This window comes from Sinocyclocheilus anshuiensis, unplaced genomic scaffold (assembly GCF_001515605.1).
Source record: "Sinocyclocheilus anshuiensis isolate Anshui unplaced genomic scaffold, SAMN03320099.WGS_v1.1 scaffold550, whole genome shotgun sequence".
Taxonomy (NCBI): Eukaryota; Metazoa; Chordata; class Actinopteri; order Cypriniformes; family Cyprinidae; genus Sinocyclocheilus; species Sinocyclocheilus anshuiensis.
Genome location: NW_015544149.1, coordinates 417,957 through 440,851, shown reverse-complemented (window position 1 = coordinate 440,851; position 22,895 = coordinate 417,957). Strand labels below are relative to the sequence as shown.

Sequence of the window (22,895 nt, the reverse complement as noted above, 5' to 3'; positions counted from 1 at the left end):
AAATAATTTAGTAGGTTTTTAATTTCCAATAATAACAGCTAACTTCAAGACAGCTATAAATTCATAAATACACTCCTGATGGAAAACAGTGGCTTACAGTAATTTGTTTGTAATTGTCAACCTTAATAACTGAAGCTTCCAAGACTAGACTAACTAGACTAGACTAGACTAGGAGACGACTAGACTGGATAATGTTTAGGTTTGCAAGGCAAAAAAAAACACATCCGCATGCAAAGCTCAATGTTGAGCCTTGCAAATAGTTATATATATATATATATATATATATATTTCCACAAACATTTAGAAAGAATGTCTCTTTAAAAGCTGCCTGTCAGTCTTGTGCGGTTGCTGAAACAAGATGTTGTCGAGTCATCCTGGTAAATGAATTCAGGTGCTCTCAACCTTGAAAAATGGACATATTCATTTGGGCTTTTTTGTGCTCTTGTGGTCGACACGTTCAATTAACTTGAATGCGGCCCAGCCTTGGGAGTCTATGAATGCTAACGCTAATGAATGGCTTGGATCTTTTCCTTTAGATTCCTGCCAATAAACATTCCATTAGCTTCATGTCCTTGAGACGCACATTGGAAAAACGGCATTGTTCCGTTCACCATCTCAGTCATCTCTTCAATGAAAGAGAAAACGGAAAGGAAGCAAAATCTGCTCTGAATTCAGACTGTAAAGGATCCGCCATGAATCATCAGGGTCAAGAGAGGAAACGGCTTTTTAAAACACGGGAGCACAGGAAAAAAATATGAATTCTGTAGCAGTGATCGGGCTTATCTAATTTCGGAAAATGGGAGTAAGTCGCACAAAACCTAAAGTATTCTCACACAAGCTTTAATAAAAGAGCCTGATGTTTGGGATTAAACCTGAGATTACAAAGCAAAACACAAGCAGCTGCACAGCTCGAGGCCAAACACTACACCAGAGACACTACCAGCGAAAGAAAGGATAGTTGATAATGAAACGATTAAACATCTGCCTCTGACTAACACACAAACTCAATATTAAAAGATCAGCTGGAATTCTTCTGTTTTAGATGAGACACAGGCCACGCCTCCTTAATGAAAGCTCAGGGATTCATAATTATTAGGTTGGTGTGACTAACCTCCCACTGATGTTATATTTTATATGTTTTTAAAGCATTATATATGAATACACTGTAAAATCAATTGTATAGCACCAGTGCTAAAAGAGAAATCAAGTTTAAAGGGGCTGGACTGACCTTTGCGGATGCCGGCGTAGCTGCTGCTGAGGCCGTTCCTCTTCTTACGGTGGCGGTACAGCCAGATGCTGAAGACCATGAGGATGATCCAGCAGGCCGCGCCGATGCCCGCGATGAAGGCCGGCTGACGCACCACGTCTGAGATCTGCTGGGAAATCGTATTGTCATCGTCCAGCGGCGGCGGAAGAACACGGCCTGACGAGTCTGAGAGAAAGATGATACAGATAGAGAAGTTCATCAAATATTTCATATAAACCATGTCACTGATGCAATAATTAGAGAAATATTTTAGATGAAATACACCTGTGGCAAGCTGTCAATTTCAGAAGAAATCATTTGTACATAATCCAGTTTGAAAAAAAAAAATGCATTGACAATTAAAAATCAATAAATATAATATTAAAGCCAATTAATATAATAGACATTTAAAAGATAATTGTATTGAATAAATAAAAAAGATATATAATAAATTAATAAATGCATAAATAAAAATCAATAAATAAACATTATATCATAAGACTATTTTTTGCATGTCACAGAACTTGTTTAACCCAACATACTCCTTTAAACGTGACCCTGGACCACAAAACCAGTCATAAGGGTCAATTTTTCGAAATTGAGATTTATACATCATCTGAAAGCTGAATAAATAAGCTTTCCATTGATGTATGGTTTGTTAGGATAGGACAATATTTGGCCGAGATACAACTATTTGAAAATCAAAATATTGAGAAAATCACCTTTAAAGTTGTGCAAATGAAGTTCTTAGCAATGCATATTACTAATCAAAAATTAAGTTTTAAAATATTTACGGTAGGAAATTTACAAAATATCTTCATGGAACATGATCTTTACTTAATATCCTAATGATTTTTGGCATAAAAGAAAAATCAACAATTTTGACCCATACAATGTATTTTTGGCTATTGCTACAAATATACCCCAGCGACTTAAGACTGGTTTTGTGCTCCAGGGTCACAGATTTGTTAAATATTTATTTGTTAATAATAATAATAATAGTAACGACAACAGCAGCAATAATAAATATTTACGTCAAAAATAACACTTGATATTATATAAAAAAAAACATAATTCTACATAAAACAGCAACAGAAAAGAATAATGATAAAAAAATGTATCTAAAGAATTTAGCTAAATACTGACTTTGAAGCGGAATAAGAATTGGAATAGACAGTAAAAAGTGATTTATATATTATGTAAAAGATGAATTATGAATGACAAGATGCTATCTGGAAGAACTGCAACCAAAAAAGCATCTTCCCTTCTGTGCTTTCTCTCGTTTGCCCTTTCTTATTTTTACATTAAAGAGAAACTAGTGCTGTCGACCTAGAAGAAATCTCATTCTGTTGACTTGCTTCTTTTTTTCATCTTTTCATGTTCGTTTCATGTGGGCGTCACTTTCATCTTTTTGACGCTGTTCAGTTTTTGTCTTCTTTTCCAGCTGGGGGCAAACAGGTTCTCCCAAAACCTGAGCACCGCGCTGTATTCCCTGCTGTCTTTGTGACTCTGTCCTCTGTACTTCCTGTCTCAGAGGTTTTGTTTGTTGTTTGGTTGTGACTGAGGCTCCGCTGAGAGGCCAGGACAGGACAGGTGCGTAGGATGCGGAGATGCAAGAAAGCCCACGGTGTGACGAATGCTTTTGAGACCTGCGTCCTCTGCTTCCGGCGGCAGTGTAAGGCCACAGAAGCACACTCAGCAGGGGAATCAGCGGCAGTGAATGGAAGCAGATCAGTCACAGTGTTCAAGAGGAGCAGCATGCATTCATCCCACACTGCACTTCAATGCAGGAGCAAACCGACTGCCTGAAATCTGCGCCTCTCCACTGTGGATCTGTATGTGAGGTTACAGTTCAAACCGGTGCTACCAAACATGTTTCAATGGGGGACAAGTACTGGTATTACCCAGAATGCAATATAATGCTACTCATTTCAACATATGAAAACAAAAGCAAGTAAAGTTGGGGTCGGTAAGATTTTTTAATTGTTTTTAAATTAAGTCTCTTATTCATTTATTTGATCGAAAATACAGTAAAACTAACAGTAATATTGTAAAATATTATTACAATTTAAAATAACTTTTCTATTTTAATAAATCTTAAAATGTAATTTATTTCTGTGATGCAAAAGCTGAATTTTCAGCATCATTACTCCAGTCTTCAGAGTCACATGATCCTTCAGAAATCATTCTAATATGCTGATTTACTGCTCAAAAAAACTCTTTTTTATTGTTATCAGTGTTAAAACAATTGTGATGCTTAATATTGTTGTGGAAAATGTGATCTTTTATTCACTTTTTATTCCTAGATTGTTTGATGAATAAAAAGTTCAAACAAATAGCATTTATTTGAAATAGAAATCTTTTGTAACAATGTAAGAGTTTTTACTGTTACTTTTGATCAATTAAATGTGTCCTTGCTGAATAAAAGTATCAATTTTTATTATAAAAGTATTAATTTTAAATATTAAAAAACACTCATATCTTACTTTCAAAAGAGAAGTATTGAAACATTTAACAAATAATATGCTACAAAATTAGATTTTGTTTCTCATTTGTAAGTTGCTTGGAAAAATGCGAAAAATTACCATGATACTTTCTGATAACCAAGATCATTTATCTCATAATACCAAAGTTACTTTTTCAAATAGTGCACATTATTTTTACTTTTTAAGCAACAGATACAAAAACCTCTCCCTTGACCAAATAATGTGTACATTTATATATTGATCAATATAGTGATAACTATTAAAAACCAGCTAATTCTAAAATTGAGAACAATAAATACTTAAGTTATTAAAAAAAGTTTAAAAGTTGATCATCTGTTTTTCTTTACTGTATGAGTCTCTCTTTGTGCATCCAACTGGGTTTCAAAATGCCATTTAATCTCTTTCTGTCAAATGACTGACTATAAACTAGTCTCTGACAGCACTGTGATTGGCATCTTATTAAAAACAGATTTGCATAACCGGATGGCCTATTATCCACTGGCACAACACCAGGCTGCATCACAATCACTTCCATTCAGTGCAGTTTAACCGCTGCCACCTATTTCTCGAGGCTGAACAAGTTAAAGCTGGCAAGTTAATGGAGAAATAAACTTGAAGCAATTAAAGGCTCTGCGGCACTAAAGTAAACTGCACTTTACTTGACGTCTCCTTTATTCTCGGATGAGAATGAGGACTCTGATAAGGCTGTTTTTGTAAATTACATACTTTTAGATGGCTAACCACAAGGCAAGTTACAACCGTGCCATTCACAAGCTTAAACAGTATGTTTTATAAAGAGCAGGCCTAAAATAATGGCCATTATCACGAACATTTCCAATCATAATAACACAGTCAGGTGTTAAAACGGGCCGGTAGCTGCTATCAGAGTGTTTGTTGTGTTTCTGTAACCTGTTATCTGGAGAATCAACCATTCATACTGGGCTCTTCTTTAGCTGCTAGTGTTGAATAACAGCTGTCCGGCAGAGTCGAGAATCTCGGTTAACCAGAATAACATCCCAGTCCGACTCACCCAGCTGGAAGGATGTAGCCTCGCTCTTCACCCCGGGACCGGCCCCTGTGCTGGCTGCCACCTCCACCCTGTACGTGACCCCTGCAACCAGGCCGGGAATCAAAACCGAGTGTGTGGATCCATCCACTGTGCGGTTAATGTGGTATCGGCTTTCATTACCAAGACACCAGATCTGAGGGGGGAAAAGTAAAGAAAACATGATGGGAGACAGACAGTTAGCACTTAATAAAAAATAATTTATGTTGAATAACAAGTCTGTTCTGAAAGAGTGAACCTTTTTAAGTGATGCTAACATAATCTAAAAGTTTGGTCACGCCTGCTTTATGATTACTATTTTGCACATTTTAATTGTCTTCAAGTCTTTAAAAGTCTTTAAAACTATGAAATAACACAAATTGAAATATAGTAATGATGTAGTGCCTATTAAAACAATTAATATTAGTATTTATTATCATTATTATTATTATTATTATTATTAAGATCATGCGAAGCATAAACAGTAATAATATTTTCACACACAGGTTTGGACACACTTGACTGAAATTATGCTTCACATGACCTTAATAATAATATTTTTATTATTATTATACATGTTTAAAAATATTATATTTAAACACGTTTTTATCGAAATATTTTGATAAGATTATGAGAAACATCAATTCAGTAAAGTGTGTCCAAACTTTTGTGTTTGCACAAATAGACAAATTGTTTCGCTAACTTTATCAATGTTACAAACAAATATTTATCGTCTGAAAATAATGCACGAGTTTCCTCAAAGTTGGTAAGTAAATCTATTTAAATGTTACCGTCAGCCCTCCCGCATCAATTCGCAGGCTATCATGTAGCACTGAAGTTGAAAGGTGTCATGCAAACAAGATCCACCACCTAGAATAACACTCCCTCTCTGTGGAACTGACATTCCCTCATTTCGTCTTCAAGTCAAAGGTCTGATTTCCCCTGATATGAAAGTGCAGTTTTCTTTGTTTTCATTGCGCGCACTGAACCCTGGTCGGTTTCCTCCTCTCGGGAAGCTCAGCCAGCTGTGCTGACCAAATGAGCGTCAAAGTGTGTGTGCGACCCTGTGTGTGACCAGAGCTCACATCAGCCACCCTCACCCTAACACAATCACAGGCCCGGCAGGGGGCCCATTCACCGGAGTGAAATGTGATCTCGCCCCTCTCTGACTGCCTAAAGCCACGGTCACTAGATTTTGAGCATGCAAAATTTCTTCGTACGCTGCAACAGTCGTGATATGACGTCACGCTCTGCAGCGTCTTTTTAAAACTTAAATTCAACACACAAATAATAATACATCTAAAATGTAAAAACATACAATCTACTCCACTTTCCTGCATCGCTGCAGTTTAAAATGTATGTTCTTTTAATTCAGCTACGAGGTCATACTGTGACGTATCGATCTGCTGTTGGTTACATGGTTTCACGTGATTCAAATTCGAATATTTATCTTGCTGGATCTGTCTTTCATCACAATTTCACCATCCAGTTAGGCACATCAACCATAACTCCTTCAAAAACAGCAAGAAACCTTTGAGATATGATTTTTATCCTTTGGAACGCAGCAAAATGCAAAACTTTTCACACGAGCTTGCGTCTCCGGTCTGACGCATTTGCATGCGTATGAATGGAAATAACACACTGATCTACACGATGTATAGAAAAAATGCTTTTTACATGTTTCTCTATGCTCACTTCCCCTTTTTCGGAAACGCTAACTAGATTTAGACATCCCTGAAGGCTTCGGAGGAAAAAAAAAAGTGGATTATGGGTCGAAAGAGAGAAAGTGAGGTAACGAGCGGGGACGTTCTGAGGGTTCTGAAGTTCTCCTGAGGCACAATGGGGCAGAAAAAAATAAGTGTACAAGAAAAGTGATTAGCGAAAAATCCTCCTCCGCCCAATTTAACAAGCATGAAATTAATCACTACCTTCCTTCAACTGCCTGAAAACATTTACCTGGAAAATTAACTGGGATTGAACGACTCAAACCGCGCCTCTTCCCGTCAGACGCGGCCTACGAACTAAATACTGATACACCGCAAAGCCATTAAAATTTCAGCACCTGAGAGGAATATTGGATGAGATGGGCTCTGTCATCTTGTTTGGACATGAAAAGCACATGAAGACACGCAGAAAGAACATAAATAAAGAGAAAGAATGGAAGATAGCTAGGAAATTGTTGCCACAGTTATATCTGCTAGTATGTACGATTGCGTATGACTACAAATACAAAAAGCGGACACTAAAAGACACAAAGCATCTAAAAAAAATTATTTATAATTCTCACATAACTATCTTAAGAAAAAAAATATCATAGCTTGTTCATAAGGTAACATTTCGCACTCTACTTAATCAAAATCAACTTATCAACAAAAATCTCCTTATCAAAAGGATATTGTCAAAACAACGACCAATACAACATTGTACTTTGTTTAAAAAAAAAAAACTTGAAAACTAGCTGTATTTACATTTGGAAAAATACTTAATAGCAATATATGTATATATAATTTTATAATATATAATTTAATAATTATATAATAATTTATATATATATATATATATATATAAAAATATAGAATGTAATAATTATATACACATTTATATAATAATATTTAATAATTTATATACACACACACAGAAAATAAGTCAAATCAAAAGAGCCACACAAATTACTATATTCCCTATGAGCACATCTATCTGGCAGAAGTTGTGGTAATGCTCCAGATGAACCACTAGGTGGCAGCATGTCACAACATCTAAATTCCCCCCAATGAAAATCAACCCCATTATCCACTACACTCTCACCACTCATTCAGCAGCACATCATAAAATGAATGGAGCATAAGCCAGTAAATGTAATTTCCTCTTCCACCTATTTCCTACTTCTACTACCATCCTTCATTCTGTTTTTTCATACACTCTTTGTCTCTCTCTCTCATTGTCTGTTTCCTTAGGTTCGTACCTTATACTCCTGCACCACGCCGTTCTGCTCCTCCTCTGGGGGCGGTTGCCAGGATACCAGAATAGCTGTGCTGTTGTCTCCGCTTCCCGTTACGGTGACCCCCCTGGGAGCGGCGCTGGGCGCTGCAATAAGAGACACGAGCGGGATGTTACACACAGCTTACAATATACACGTGTGTTTTGCATGTGCATATATGCCTTTTTAACACCTTAAATTTCACATGTGCATGTGTGCATATATAAACATTATGCACACACGCATATGGGCTATATGTGTGTGTGTATGTGTGTTCTCTGAAACTTTTAATAGTACACACTCAGTGGTATTAGTGCACTTAAATAATGAGAGGCGACTGCCAAGCAACATGATTAGGCCGTCCCAGTGCCAAATACCAGCAGAACGAATGCTTGAGCTCAGGGCGAACAGAATGTTGTCACTGTACTTCACTTCACATAACTATTATCCACTTAATACATGAATGTTAACACAAAGCCCTGAAGTGAAACATTTGCTTTGTGTTTGCTGTCTCTGACGTTTTGCATTTCAATTACATAAAAAAGCAGGCGCACACACACACACAGGCAAATTTGGAACAAACCAAATGGCTGGCGTTCTCCAGAGCCACAGACGCCACACCCTCAGAACAATTAGCACAGCAGTTGTTTGAGCTTTCGGTTTTTGGCTTCTCGTTGGCTGCTTGGCTTTCGTGAAGCATTTTAAACGGCCCTCTTTGCCCTCCCTCGTGGGCCGCAGACCACACGTTAACATAAATGAGAAGTACTGAATGCAGGGGAAAGCCTTTCTTACTCTAGAGGTCTGCACGGGCATGCAGAAAGCCTGAATGTAGCCTGTAAATGTGATCAAGCCAAACCCAAAAATAAACTCAATGTCTTTCTATTTCCTGTCTGAGCGGGTACACCCAGGCGCAAATGCAAAATGCAAAACTGATTGATTTCGCCCAGGAATGTGAATGCAAAAATATTTAGAATAATTTATATTCAATTTATGCAATGTATGATCATTTTTTTGTATTTTATTATAATTTAAATAAAATAAAAATAAAAAGTGTTTTATTATAATGTATATTTCACAAAATGTAAACCTGAAATAAAAATTGCACATGAAAAAAACTTACTAAAACCTTGTCCAAAACAAACGTAAAAAAGTACTTATAATATTATTTTATTATTTTATTTTGATATTATATTTTAACCATATGTGAACCTAAAATTGAAAAATTAAGCATGAAAAATCTGACTGAAACCTTGTCCGAAATCTAATCCAAAAACCTTGATCGAACCAAATCCAGAAATTCAAATGATGCCAGGGCTGTAAGTTTAAAAATATTTATAATTTATATTTTTTTACATTTTATAAAATTATTTTTATTTGATCCATCCAACCATCCATTTTCCACTGCTTATCCAGGACTGCGTATATTCTTTTATACATTCCATACACACACACACACACACACACACACACACACACACATATATACATACGCAACACCATGTCCGAAACCCAAATATTCAGACATGCAAGGCAGCAACTGTTCACTTCATATGACTTTGTATTGTGACTTCTGTGAAGTGAACGAGAAAGGAATCGTGGGACATTAAGCTTTAAAGCACACAGAGCACAGTCACCTTCCTCCAGGGTCTTGCCCACTTTGATGTCGCTGTCGGTGCCTTGGAACTCATTGAAGAAAGGTCGGACTTTGAACTCATAGGTCACGCCCTTCTTGAGCTGGGTGACGACTGCGCTGTTCTCCCCCAGGGTTCGAACCTCAAACATGGCCCATTCCACCCGTTGCTGAGCGCCCTCTGGGGACGGCCGGTACATCACCTTATAGCCCTGAATGTACTGAGACTGCTGCTCAACCTAGAGGAAGAACAAGGCAAAACTGAAGCACAAAAACACTTACATGTTTTAAACGCCTGCTAATGATTACCACTAGCATTATCCAGGACCAGGAAGCTTTAAAGACAGCCAGTTTTAAGACATTTGTTACTAGTTAGCCAAACTATGCTTTATTATTAGACATCTTTTATACTAACATAGTTAAGTATTATAATGTACTGTAACTATTACAATTACTAACAAAGCGTATAACTGTAAGCCCAGGCATTAATGTTTTTACCTAAATATTTTCATTTTTTATTGCAATATTTCTAACATTTTGGAAGAAAACCTTGTTTTGTGGCTTTGTGCGTTGACATACTTATCCTATATGCAAACTCAACATCGAAGATTCAGATTTGAGCTTCTGTTGACTTCTTATGTGAAGTGATTTTCATATTGGAGGTGTTCAGCACACTGGGATCAGTCCATATGGCCGTGGAGGGAGGAGAACTGTACACGCTTGTAAAGATTTTAATCAATTCTTGATCCGCCCCAATAAAAGCAGATGTCGTTTCAGCTGTTTCTGATTAAATACGTATAAAGTGCGAACGACCCAAAATGTTAAAAAAAGTAACATGCTGGGAATATTTCTGTTTGTGCGTGCATGTGTTTGTGGGGTGAAAATCTGTACAGAATTAACCTCGATTTCAGATGTTTACGACATACTGTTTAATTAACACTAAATGCATTTGTTCAGTGCCACATAAAATGAAAAAAAGTGAAATTTATGCTTAAAACAAACTAAAGAGCAATTTTTCAGTGTAATTTTTCAGTGAGTTATTTACTTAACTGAATAAATATTCTCTTTAAATAAATAATTATCGTACAAACTTGTGATTTTCAATAAAGTATATCTTACTTTTAGGATGTTTAGATACAGTATTTCACTGAAAAACAAGATAAAGCACTGATTAAAACTGCATTTTTCCAGTGAGATAATTTGAATAACATGCCAAGTTGTGACTAAACTTTAAACAGAATGTTCATTTTTGAGTGAACTGTCCCTTTAAAAGAAGATGTGGCAGCACTCACAGTCCACTGGACTCTGACAGATGACGAGGAGAGAATTGTGGGATTGTGGAGGTGAATGACAACATCTCCCAGCTCCCTCTGGATCTGCCCGTGGTCCACTCCCTGACTGGTTGGTGGGACGTCTACTCACATAAACACAAACCACACAGAAAATATGGAGCACAAGCATATATGAATACCAAATACCCCAGAATAATACACAAAAGAGTGATAAATTTCATAATTCTCACGGGTGCAATATTTAAAAATCATGAAAAGACACTTGTCCGGGAGGTCAAAGGTAAACTGACCTTGTGTTTTGACAGCGTCGCTGATGGGGCTCGGGTCACTCAGGCCGTACGCATTAGCCGCTCTCACCAGGAACAGGTAGATGGCACTGGGCTTCAGACCCTTTAGGACGAAGCTCTCCGTCTTCACGTGATCCGCCAGCGTCTGCCAGCTGCTGCCCGCCGCATGGCTGCCGTCCACACCACACAAATCAAACTTCAGTTTACCCTGCGGCCCAAACTTTATAGCGAAATATCGCAACTACAAACATTATCCCAAACAATGAGGAAAAATGCTTTCAGGAAAGCACGGACATGGGTATGATTATTTATGACACGCCGCAGTAAATGGACTGGGTATTTACAGAACCCCTATTAGCCTGTGAACGCTATTTACAAACGTTTGTAAAACACACGCTCGTTCAACCAAATCCACCAATGATAGATAAGTATGCTCAAAACTGATGATGTCACCTGAAGGCTTCTATGACGTAAGAGGTGGGCGTGGCTCCAGAGTTCAGGTTGGGCTTCCAGGACAGAGACACAGAGGTGCGGCTGACATCCGTGACCTCTGGTTTGAAGGGGGCGCTGGGGATGAGGTTGGGATCTGTGGGTCGACCCGGCTGAGCCGGAGCACCAAACTCTGAAACCATAAACACACATAAGAACATTATACCCAAAAACCGAAGGAAAAAAAAAAAGTATTTTTGTCTAGTCTAAATAACCTTAAAATTAAATAAATAAATATCTAAAGATCCTTAAAACAAGGTCAATTTACTTGGGAAGCAAAGGACCATATGCAATATGAGACATTATATGAAATATTAAAGAGGTATTAAGTAATGTTTTTGGAAAAAGAAAACAATTCTGCAAGCTTTATGCTTAACATCGAAAGAAAAAAATATTTGCCAATAGGATAAATAAACTTATTTGTCCAGAACAACTCTTACAAGAACCAGAAGCAGAGAGTGCTACACGGGTGTCTTTATATAGCCACTGGTGCTCATTGGATGTGATGGAGGTAACAATCAAATTATGTAGACAAAATACTTCCAAGGCACTCACGTGGTAAGATAAAAAGCCTTTTTCCCCCATTATTATTATTATTTTTTTATTATTACTTTTTTTTTTCCTCTCTTTGTAACAAGAGGGTAGTCTTAGCCACACCCACATATTAACCAGCTGTCTTTGATGATTCATTAATTAACACTAGTTTAAGAATACCTATTTGAGCAATTGATGTGTGTCCTGAAGAAGGCTGTTTTGCCGAAACGCGTAGATCTACTTTTAACTAGTTGTAATGATTTAAGCCCAGTTCATTAAAGGCTTTTTATCTTACCACGTGAGTGCCTTGGAAGTATTTTGTCTACATAATAAACTTATTTGTCCATTGAATCACGTTTATTTTTCTCACACCATTAGCATACATGTATTTTGCTTTAAGGACATTCAGTTATTTATATTGGAAAACAAGACAAAAATACTGAGAAACAAAATAATTTTTTGCAGTGCAGCGGCTCAAATTTGCATCAAGAAACAATGAAAACCAATTACAGTCAGATGAAGGTTTAATTTCAAACTCAATTTTAAACTTAATTTCCTGTCGTCCGTTTCTCAACGCCTCTCTCTCTATTGTCTGTTATCTTGCGGTCGGTGTCTCTGTCGTACCTTGCACCTCCAGGTAAGCTTTCCAGGACGCCTCTCCGCTGGGGGTGGACGCGGTGCAGGTGTACATGCCAGTGTCTCCCAGCTGAAATGAGGAAAAAATCCCTCTATTAATGCAAATAAATACATACGCATATACGATAATAACGACTTTTTCTACATTCAGCTCCAAAATAACTCCTAGTTTGACACTATAGTGTAATTTCACACCAAAATACACAGTGTACATTGTCAATGTATCGCTTTCATATTGAAGATGCATTTTTTGTCCACTCGTATGTAATACATCGCTAAAATTACGTTGAGCAGATATTTTTGCAATGTTCACTATTCAGAATGTATGAAAATCTGATTTTTAAGATGATAATCAGATGTATACTAATATAATATGTAAAGGTGGCATGTGGAATTTTTGCACCAATAGCATTTGCAAACAAAATAGCAAAAAAATTAATAAAATAAAATATTAAAATAAAATAAAATAAAAAAAAATTTGGATGACTTAACATAAAAAATATGTTTAAAATGAATGAATGAATGAATTAATTAATTAATTGTTTAGAGAGAAAAAAAGACATATAAGAATATATCAAATAAAAATAAAATAATAGTTTTCCCAAACCTGTAGTTAATTTTAGGACTTACTAGGTAATCAAAATGATTATTTAAATGAATTAACGAATAAATAAACAGCTTGGTCAAAGACAGAAAAAAAGACTAATAGACATATATGAACATTTACATTTATGTTCCTAGACAGCGCTTTCTTAGCACAGAATGATAATAAGTAAGAAAATGTACATCCAGCCAGTTGTTATCACAGAATAACCCCCGCTCAGGGTAGTCTTGTATCACCCTGAAGGGGGTTATTCTGCAATAACAACCGGCTGGATGTACATTATCCCGCTTATTACGCGGTTACTTGCCACATAAGTAAATAATTAGACACAAAATATTGATTTGAGTTGAAATATTTGAACGCAAAGCTTCCGTGAAGATAGCAGTTGCGAGCAAGCGGCAAGTTCAAACTAGATGGACATTTAAGGGAAACGGTGCAGACATAACCACTTATTACACAACATTTCACCACATAATTAATTAAGGTGATAAAAGATATTTATTTAAGACAAAACTGTTTTAAAATCTTACCAGTTTGTTAGCTACACCAGGGTTCCTCAATAGGCGGCCCTCGGGCCACATCCGGCCCGTGAGAGAAAAAAGTTTGGCCCGCACTAATTTCAAATAATGTGGCATGAAAATTCAAACGCAGCACCAGAAAGCTACATTAACTTACATCGTGTCTACACCAGACACGAGCGACGCGGCGCGACGCAATAAAATACAAGAACTCCTTATAATCAGTGATGCTGTCTTGGATGCGGCGCGACACGACAAATCCCCGACAGTAAACTGTTCCTGCCGCGACGTCGCAGAAAATAAAAACCGTTCCTAAAATAGAATCCCATGTCGCTTATTGTCACGTGTCGCTCTCGCTGTTGGTTAATACAAAAACTACAAGGAAAAGATACTTTTTATCGTGTCGTGTCTGGTTGGGACACACAGTGTTAGAGTTTGATCCCCCCCAAAAAAATCTAAGCATAAACATATTAATACTGACAAATCTAATAATTGAATCTGCAATTAGGGATAGTGGAGAGAAGAGATCCAGTCCGGGGACGAGCAGGAACAGTTGATTTGCATGGCAGACATTTGTTCTGTTGTTTTTAATATTCAACAGGCAAAGTTCTTCTGTATCTAAATGCAAAAATGTTCATAATTTTTCATAACAGACTACTGGGAAAAAAAATCTGAATATTCATCTTTTGATTATTTTAACAAAAGCAACAATAATATAATAATTGTAATAATGATAACAATTATATATATATGTCAGTGGCCCTTGGCTTGGTATTGTTGGCAGAATTCGGCCCTCGGCGAAAACTAATTGAGGAACCCTGGTGTATGCTAATATCTTAAGGAAAATAAGGACACATTTAAGAACGTCAGTTGATCTATCAGTCAATTTACGCAGGCGGTATGAAAGTCACCAGAAATAGACAGTCTATCTCAAGCTACTGGTGTGCGTGTGTTCACTTAATGACATGTTCATTACTGCGGACCGCCCGAAGCGCAACAGATAGAGATGCATCTCCTCATTTCGCTTTATCTCTCCTCTATTCTTTAAAAGAAGCGAGACGTCATCAAGTGAGATATCTACGTTAATTAAAGTCGTATTCTGACAGCCCACACTGCGGGGACCTTTGACCCCCGTGCAGGGGGAACCCGGGCGCTCGTGTGTGTGTGTGTGTGTGTGTGCGGTGACAGGAAACGCTCCCCTCCCGCTCACAGCTGATGGGGGGGTGACAGCAGGAGTGTGTGGTTATATTTTTTTTTTTACCAGTATAGCTATACTGCATTAATACTTTAGACCTGTATTTTTTATTAATTTACAAAGGATTTCACACTGTAAATATGGGATTCAAAATCTAGTTAATAAAAGGAAAGATTAATTATTTAAAAAAAAAAAGAGACATCAAAACATCCTTAAAACAAAATCAATTCACTTGAGAAGCAAACTGCCAGATGAGATATGATATTATATGAAATATTAATGAGATATTAAGTCTCGTTTTCACAGAAATCTGACAAAATTAGTGAGTTTTATGCTTAAAGAAAAACTAAATATTTGGCAATAGGGAAAAAAATCCCTTTAAATTACGTTTATTTTTCTTTTTTAATTATGTTTTAAATAAAATTAAATTACAACAATTAAAATAATAAATGAAAATCATTTTCAGTACAGAGTCTCATTAATGAACTTTAATAAAGCTAACAAGGTTAATAAAATAAAATAATCAACAAAAAATGTTAATAAAAAGTCACATTTTTATCATGGTAATCATTTTGTGGGAATGTATGCCCTTGCAAACAACTAGTATGTGGTAAATCTGCGGAAATGTTACCCAAACGTATGAAAATAAAATAAAAAACTAAATATTTTTTTATAAAGGGAGCTAAGATTTTGAATCTGTCAGTGAATCCTGCAGTGCTGCCTCAGATATCCAGGAATAAAACAGCTAACGCCTCAAAAAAACGATCTGCCAACTTCAGCTCAGAAAGAAACAGCAGCTAACCGCATCCAATAAACCACCCTGCCGCATTCAGAAACCTCCATGAATAAAATATTAATAAAAATTAACGCAAGGTGCTGGGTCTGAGACGAGCGGCACGGCACAAAACTGCTCAAGATTCTGCCCTGTAAATAGTTGTTCTGTGTGGTGTGTTTGGAATGGAAAATTCCATAAAAATCCATTACTAAGGAAAACCGAACAAGGGAAACAGTACTTTACGAGAACAAGTTGGTTGTTGTTCATGCTCAAACCTCCACACGTGAGCGTTTTTAATGCATCACGAGGGGTGTGTGGTTCACACATCAAAACCTGCAGGCTGAGTGACGGCTCTCTGAACACTGGAGATGATGATGTTTGTGCTGTAGTGAGGGATGAAAGGAAAGCCTGTCTGATGGTGTACTACACACACGTACAAAAGCACAAACCTTCAAAGGTGCATGCATACACATGATATTATGCATGCTTTGCAATCATTAGCAAATTTAAATGATTAATTAAGGATGTATGATTATATATCAGTATAGCTATACTGCAACAATACTTCAGACCTATATATTTTTTAATGTATTTACAGTGAGGCCCAAAAATAATGAGACCACAACAATAAACCACCCTGCCGCATTCAGAAACCTCCATGAATAAAATATTAATAAAAATTAACGCAAGGTGCTGGGTCTGAGACGAGCGGCACGGCACAAAACTGCTCAAGATTCTGCCCTGTAAATAGTTGTTCTGTGTGGTGTGTTTGGAATGGAAAATTCCATAAAAATCCATTACTAAGGAAAACCGAACAAGGGAAACAGTACTTTACGAGAACAAGTTGGTTGTTGTTCATGCTCAAACCTCCACACGTGAGCGTTTTTAATGCATCACGAGGGTCAGAGAGCAGTTACAAAGTTATAAATCCACGAAAGGAAAAGGTTCCCATGAACCGGAGTCACGTCCCCTGTTATTGTACATTTATCTGCATGATAAACATGTCAGGCTTTGATGTGGTTCTGACCATCAGAGCCACCGTACCTTAGCGTAACGGATCTGCAGGGCTCCCGTGTCCAGCTGTTTGAGGCGAGAGTCGTGGGTGGACACCAGGACACCGTCTTTCCTCCACAGGATGGTAGGAGTCGGCGTGCCGGTGGCTTGGCATCCCAGGACCACCGTCCCGTCCACAGCCACGGTCTGGTTGGTGGGACCCTGGCGGACGACGGGTGGAGGTCTGTCTGAGATCACTGAGAAAGAGACAGACGGAGAGAAACCAATCACTTCCTTGTTTAAGAGTATAAAAGTATAACAACATTAAAAAAAATGTATTCCCAATCTTTATTAATGTTAAATATTTATTTATTTATTTGTATTTGCTTTATATTTTATTTAATTGTATGCTGCCACTGTTACTTATATTATTAATATCTAGACCTTATTACTTTATTTTCATTGCCTTTATTTCTAAATAATAAATCACAAATTATTAATATAATTTTTTCCCTCTTCCTTGTTACTTTTTCCTTGCCTTTATTTCTAAAATAAAATAAAAATAAATGAATCACTTTGTTGTATTCCTTGTAATTAAAAATTTAATTACATTATTAAATTATTACATAATTAAATTATTAACATTATTTTTCTTATCATTGTTCCTTTTTCTTTGCCTTAATTTTTAAAATAAAATAATAAAATAAAATGAAAATGAACCGCTTTAAGATGAATCACTTTGCTGTATTCCTCATAATAAATAGAAATTCTTAACATTGTTTTTTTTCCTCTTTCTTGTTATTTTTTTCTCTTGTATTTGTTTTTAAAATATAATAAGACTAAATAAAATGATAAAGATAAATTGCTTTGTTGTATTCCTCATTCCCTTTTGATAAAAGCATCTGCGGAATAAAATAAAATATAAAATAAAATATTCTATGCATGCAGCTAATGTTTGCTGCAAAAGCAAGCTGCAAAATGTTTGGCGATATGAATGTAAATGCTCTATAATGCCACCAAAATACATTAAACTAAAACTGAGAGACCGAAAGAAAGAATGAGACAAAGAGAGTCGTAAAGCTGTCCCAGACCTACTAATATCATTATAATAACTATAATAAAACACTACTGTACTCCAAACCAAAATCCAAAATACATCCTTCCACATTTTATAAGAAGCGAGTGCGTGTACGGTAAAGAGGTAAAGAGAACGAAGAATGCAAATAAAAATAAATGTAACCAAGGAAAAAGAGCATGTGAGAGTGGAATGTCTGGCAGCAAACGAGCTGAGTACATGTTTTAAGAACCAAAGAGAGAGAAATAGAGATGGAATCCAATTTTTTCAACTGGAAGCAATTTTCTAATCAGTCACCAGCAGTAGCAGAGTGAAGCCAAACTAGAGACGAGCAATTAATACCAGCGGCATTTCAATAGCACTAAACCTCCCTCACACACACCGGCCATCATCACCACACTAAAACACACCGAAATGCCCCACATCTATTACAATCGCCCCCCTGCCGTGTCCTCTTCTCTCTAACAGCAAACCTGGGCCATCTAATTGTAGTGAACACAGCGATGTTTACGTCCATCTGATTGTGTTCGACATCGCTAGAAGCATTACCGCCATTTATACGGCTGCAATTTGCATAACTGCCACTACAGCGCGTTTTCAAAGCCCTACAACACTTTTGTAAGGACCATCAAAGGGATGAATTATGTATCACATGACATGTTCGTGCACACATAGTTGTGTCCTAGCATCACTGCTGCTGTAATTACTGAATCATCGTGGCGGTGACCTGGAATTACACTCCGTGCCCGCTGTAAGAGTGAGGCCATAGAGCAGACTGGCGCTAAAATAACTGTTATTATTCTTTCTTTACCTCACTCTCATTCTCTTTGTCTTGCTTTGGTGTTTTTTTTTTTGTTTTTTTAGAGATGGCACTTAAAGGAGATTATGTTGGATGAGAGTGAACTGCCGAACCGTCACTATTCTGTTGAAGTGTCTACTATTCTGTGAATTTGAACATATGGAGTAATCAGTGTTGGAGTAATGTGTGTATTTCTTATAAAATATTGTTATTTGCATTGAATATGGGAACTATGGTTAATTTTAAACCAAAATTTTACGTCCAGCCACAAATATTTAACAGCTTTTTGCCTTTATACAGTGCGTGTCAATGTCCGCATGCAAGTATGAACAGCATGAGCTGTGATGTCTATTTAGCCAAAAAATGACTCTTATGAACCGGTTCTTTTTAATGATTCAGTCTAAAAGATTCATGAAACAGTCTCAAACTCACTGCCGAGTCAAACTTTTTCGCCCAGCGAATCGTTCAGAGGAGTTACTGAGTTCAGTACTGACTGACTTCATCACTTACATCACTCATGATATTTACAAAAAAAGAATATTACAATATTAAAATGTGATAAAGTAAAATTAGTTGCATCCTGGCAAAAAACACCTCTGAACTGCATTGTGCTGTAATGTCAAAACATTTGACATGGCTACATGAAACCAGAAATCTATGAGTAACAGCAGAAAGTTCACTCTTTATCTTTACAATGCCCATCAGGGAACGGGTCATATGGGTTTTACAAATAAATCCATAAGTAATATAACGTTAAAGGCATTTACAGTGCAAAATTAAGCTACTAATACAGTATATTGCAATCAGTACAAAATATTTCATAAAAAAATAAATAAAATAAAATAAAATAAAATTAAATAAAATTAAATTAAATTAAATTAAATTAAATTAAATTAAATTAAATTAAATTAAATTAAATTAAATTAAATAAAATTAAATAAACTTCCCTTAAACTGAGTGTCAAAAATGTATGCACATAAGCACTTTTGCGTTCACTAAGGCCTCATCTGTACTGAGTGCGTCCATCTCACCGTCTGTAACCTCCAGCAGGGCTTTGGTGATCACACTGCCAGCGATGTTCAAAGCCTGACAGCTGTAGTAGCCTCCGTCTGAACGCTCCACTGCTGTGATGGTCAGATCGCCCGTCTGAGAGACAGAGAATCGACTGGAAGGTGGAGGAGGTTGAGAAGAAAACAGAAGGTTCTGGAGAGGGGAAAGAGGAAAAAGATATATGAATAGAGGTAGAATATGATAAATATATAAAAACATAAACACTAATTACTCCAAGAATATTCAGTGTGTGAGAAATAAACACCTTGTCAGGACTTGCACGTTCACACTTACTAATGGCACGGTGTGCCTGAATTCCTGTGTGTGTGATGAGAGATATTGATCAAACCAAGATGACCTGAGGTGTGTTAGAGGTGTGGAGTGTTACAGAGCCCATTAGATGTGTGTAAATTATAAATCTGCCAGCCTCATAAATCTGACTTTAATGGGGAAGAGTGCCATGCATTTGATATGTTACTGTAAAAGTGCGCTAAGGAAATGCATCTTCGTACCACAAGTGAAAACACAAACATTCTCACCTGACTGCCTTCTTTCTGCCAAAAAATGGCAGGCTGAGGACTTCCTGTGGCTTCGCATTGAAAGGTCACGGTGCGACCCATACTGACCACTTGATTCCTGGGTCGCACCACAAACACAGGAGGAACTGCAAGAATATGAGTTAAATCAATCAATTACCAAAGACAGCAATTTTGACCCTTGGCATGTAAAAACAAACAAAAACTCATTCACATTAATGCACTTACAATGGAAGTCTATGGAGCATGACGTTAAAGACAGTGTAAACAGATTTTAATTTATAAAGTATTTATTTGTAATTTATGAAATCATTGTTCTTGCAGTGGGACTACTCTTCTATGTATATAGTATATAAAATTTATACATTTAAAATAACTATTTTCTTCTGCAATATATGTTAAAATGTAATTTATTTCTATAAAGGCAAAGCTGAATTTTCAGCATCATTACTCCAGTCTTCAGTGTCACATGATGCTGCAGAAATCATTCTAATAATCTGATTTGCTGCTCAAAATTTTTTATTATTATTATTATCAATCTTGAAAACAATTGTGCTGCTTAATACACACACACACACACACACACACACACACACACACACAACACACACAGTACATACATAACATTATTAAACTTCCAATGTAAGTGCATTACTGTAAATGCAATTTTATCAAAATTATTTTCTATTCATGGCTTGTAGCAAAACATTTCTATCTTAAAATTTCTTTAAACAATGCTATGAAAAGCACAGTTTTCTTTCCTGTATTGACATATTTTCTATTAAAACAATATTTTTAGTTGGGTCAATAATCTTTCGTTTACATCACAGACGCAGCTGTGACATTCTCATTCTAGAGAGCACTGGATTTGACAAACATTTTTGGTCCTAGAAGACAAAGTCTAACAAATCTTTCATTTTGATTTCAGGAGGTCTTTGACATCAGTCGAATTTCTTGCGAATACAATAAATACACTGGAGCTCAACCCTTCAGTGTCACATTAACGGCAGGCCATAAAAGAGAACGTCATACTGCTGTTTAATGGACGGAGGTGCAGGTATGCCGAAACATAAAAACAGATGTAGACGCAATGCAAAATGGCATGAGCGCTACGTCTGCTTCATTTGCATGGACCCTTGCACAAAGCAATAAAATTTACGTGGAGATGGGGGATAAATTTGGGCCATCTGTCCCATACTGACACTCTTTAACGGCACTTGCATCGTGTGGGATGCAGGTTTTTCATGCATCTTAATGACAAACTCTGTCTCGGGGTGGAGAGGCGCTGATTTCTGATGCAAACTCGACTTCAGTGTCCATAACAGCATGGAGCTATTTCAGCTTGTAATAAGGATGAATATGTTCATAATATGTGACACAAAGTACGACCCCCTACGACGGCGAGCGCCACATACACCGCCAGCACTTCCTTTAACCACTAAACCAATCTTAAACCTGTCAAATCATATACAGCTGTAATGCTTCCAGAGGAATAAAGGAAGAACTTTCAACTAAGTGAGAATAAAATGAGGCGATTTTAACGTTACCTTGCACGCTCAGAACGAGCATTAGTTTTACCCAGGCCTGCTGTGCTGTCACTGTTGCCGGTGACAACCCAGACAAGCGTGCTGATTGGTGGGAGGATGGAAGGTGGATGGATGGTGGTTCTGACAACTTCCTGTTGCTGTCAATGCAGCAAAAATGGTGACGGGTGACATTTGCAACTTACCAGACATAACTGAAAGAGGAAAGAACAAAAAATAGAAGCATGATAAAACACATATGTGATAGATGCGCAAATAAACCGCACACGACATGAAGCAAAAATGACAGGATATGCTTACTGAACAAAATCAGTGCAGTGATGTATTTATGAGAATAAAACACAAAAACATACACAGAACATAAGGTGTGGCAAGCACACACATGTTGTAAATATATCATGAGGCTGAAATATATGGCATAAACCACACAAAGGAACAATTCTATCAGTCTTGAGTTGTGAGCGTGAGGTATGAATGGAGGTTTTATTCTTCTGGTCTGACGAAAGATTTTATTAGGTGGACAATGTAACCTGGGGTCTGGCCCTTTAAAAGCTGCAGTGTGTAATTATTTTTTTTTTTCACATAACAACTAGTGCTTTTAAACGATTAATCGCGTTTAATCGCAACAAAAATAAAAGTTTTTGTTTATATAATATATGCGTGTGTAGTGTGTATATTTATTATGTATATATAAATACATAAACATACTAGGGTTGTGACGTTGAGGAAATTTTCCCACCGGTTAATCGACATGTGACAACACCGGTAATACCGGTATCACCGCGGGGGCGTTCCCTCTTTTCCTCGCTTTCCTTCGCTTTTAAATAGCTTGTAAAAGCAGTGTGCGCATTTTACTTTCACCTTCAAATAGCGGCAATTCGGAGTAAAGAAATTGTTTGTTTTTAGTTCGTTTGAATTTTCCCTCTTTTCCTCGTTTTCCTTCGCTTTTAAATAGCTTAAAAGTGCAATGTATATATTTTTTAAATATTTACATGTATATATATATATATGTTTATATTATATATAAATATTTTATATATAAACAAAATGTTTTTCTTAAATATAAACATGCATGTGTGTGTATGCATGTGTGTGTATATAAACATAATAAATATATACACAGTACACACACATATTATGTAAACAAAAACTTTTATTTTGGATGCGATTAATCGTTTGACAGC

General features: G+C 36.6%; 1 protein-coding gene across 1 annotated transcript in view; it reads right to left on the bottom strand.

The window, feature by feature from the left end:
• LOC107695168 (roundabout homolog 1-like) overlaps positions 1-22,895 on the bottom strand; it is a 147,977-nt gene that overhangs the window by 23,105 nt on the left and 101,977 nt on the right. The window contains exons 5-16 of the mRNA XM_016494986.1: positions 21,897-21,905; positions 20,171-20,295; positions 19,613-19,784; positions 16,759-16,964; positions 12,611-12,692; positions 11,417-11,585; positions 10,967-11,133; positions 10,677-10,798; positions 9,389-9,623; positions 7,740-7,861; positions 4,763-4,934; positions 1,229-1,432 (exon numbers count right to left, since the gene is read on the bottom strand). Of these exons, the coding sequence (XP_016350472.1) occupies positions 1,229-1,432; positions 4,763-4,934; positions 7,740-7,861; positions 9,389-9,623; positions 10,677-10,798; positions 10,967-11,133; positions 11,417-11,585; positions 12,611-12,692; positions 16,759-16,964; positions 19,613-19,784; positions 20,171-20,295; positions 21,897-21,905 (1,785 nt within the window). The remainder of the gene's footprint in view (positions 1-1,228; positions 1,433-4,762; positions 4,935-7,739; positions 7,862-9,388; positions 9,624-10,676; positions 10,799-10,966; positions 11,134-11,416; positions 11,586-12,610; positions 12,693-16,758; positions 16,965-19,612; positions 19,785-20,170; positions 20,296-21,896; positions 21,906-22,895) is intronic.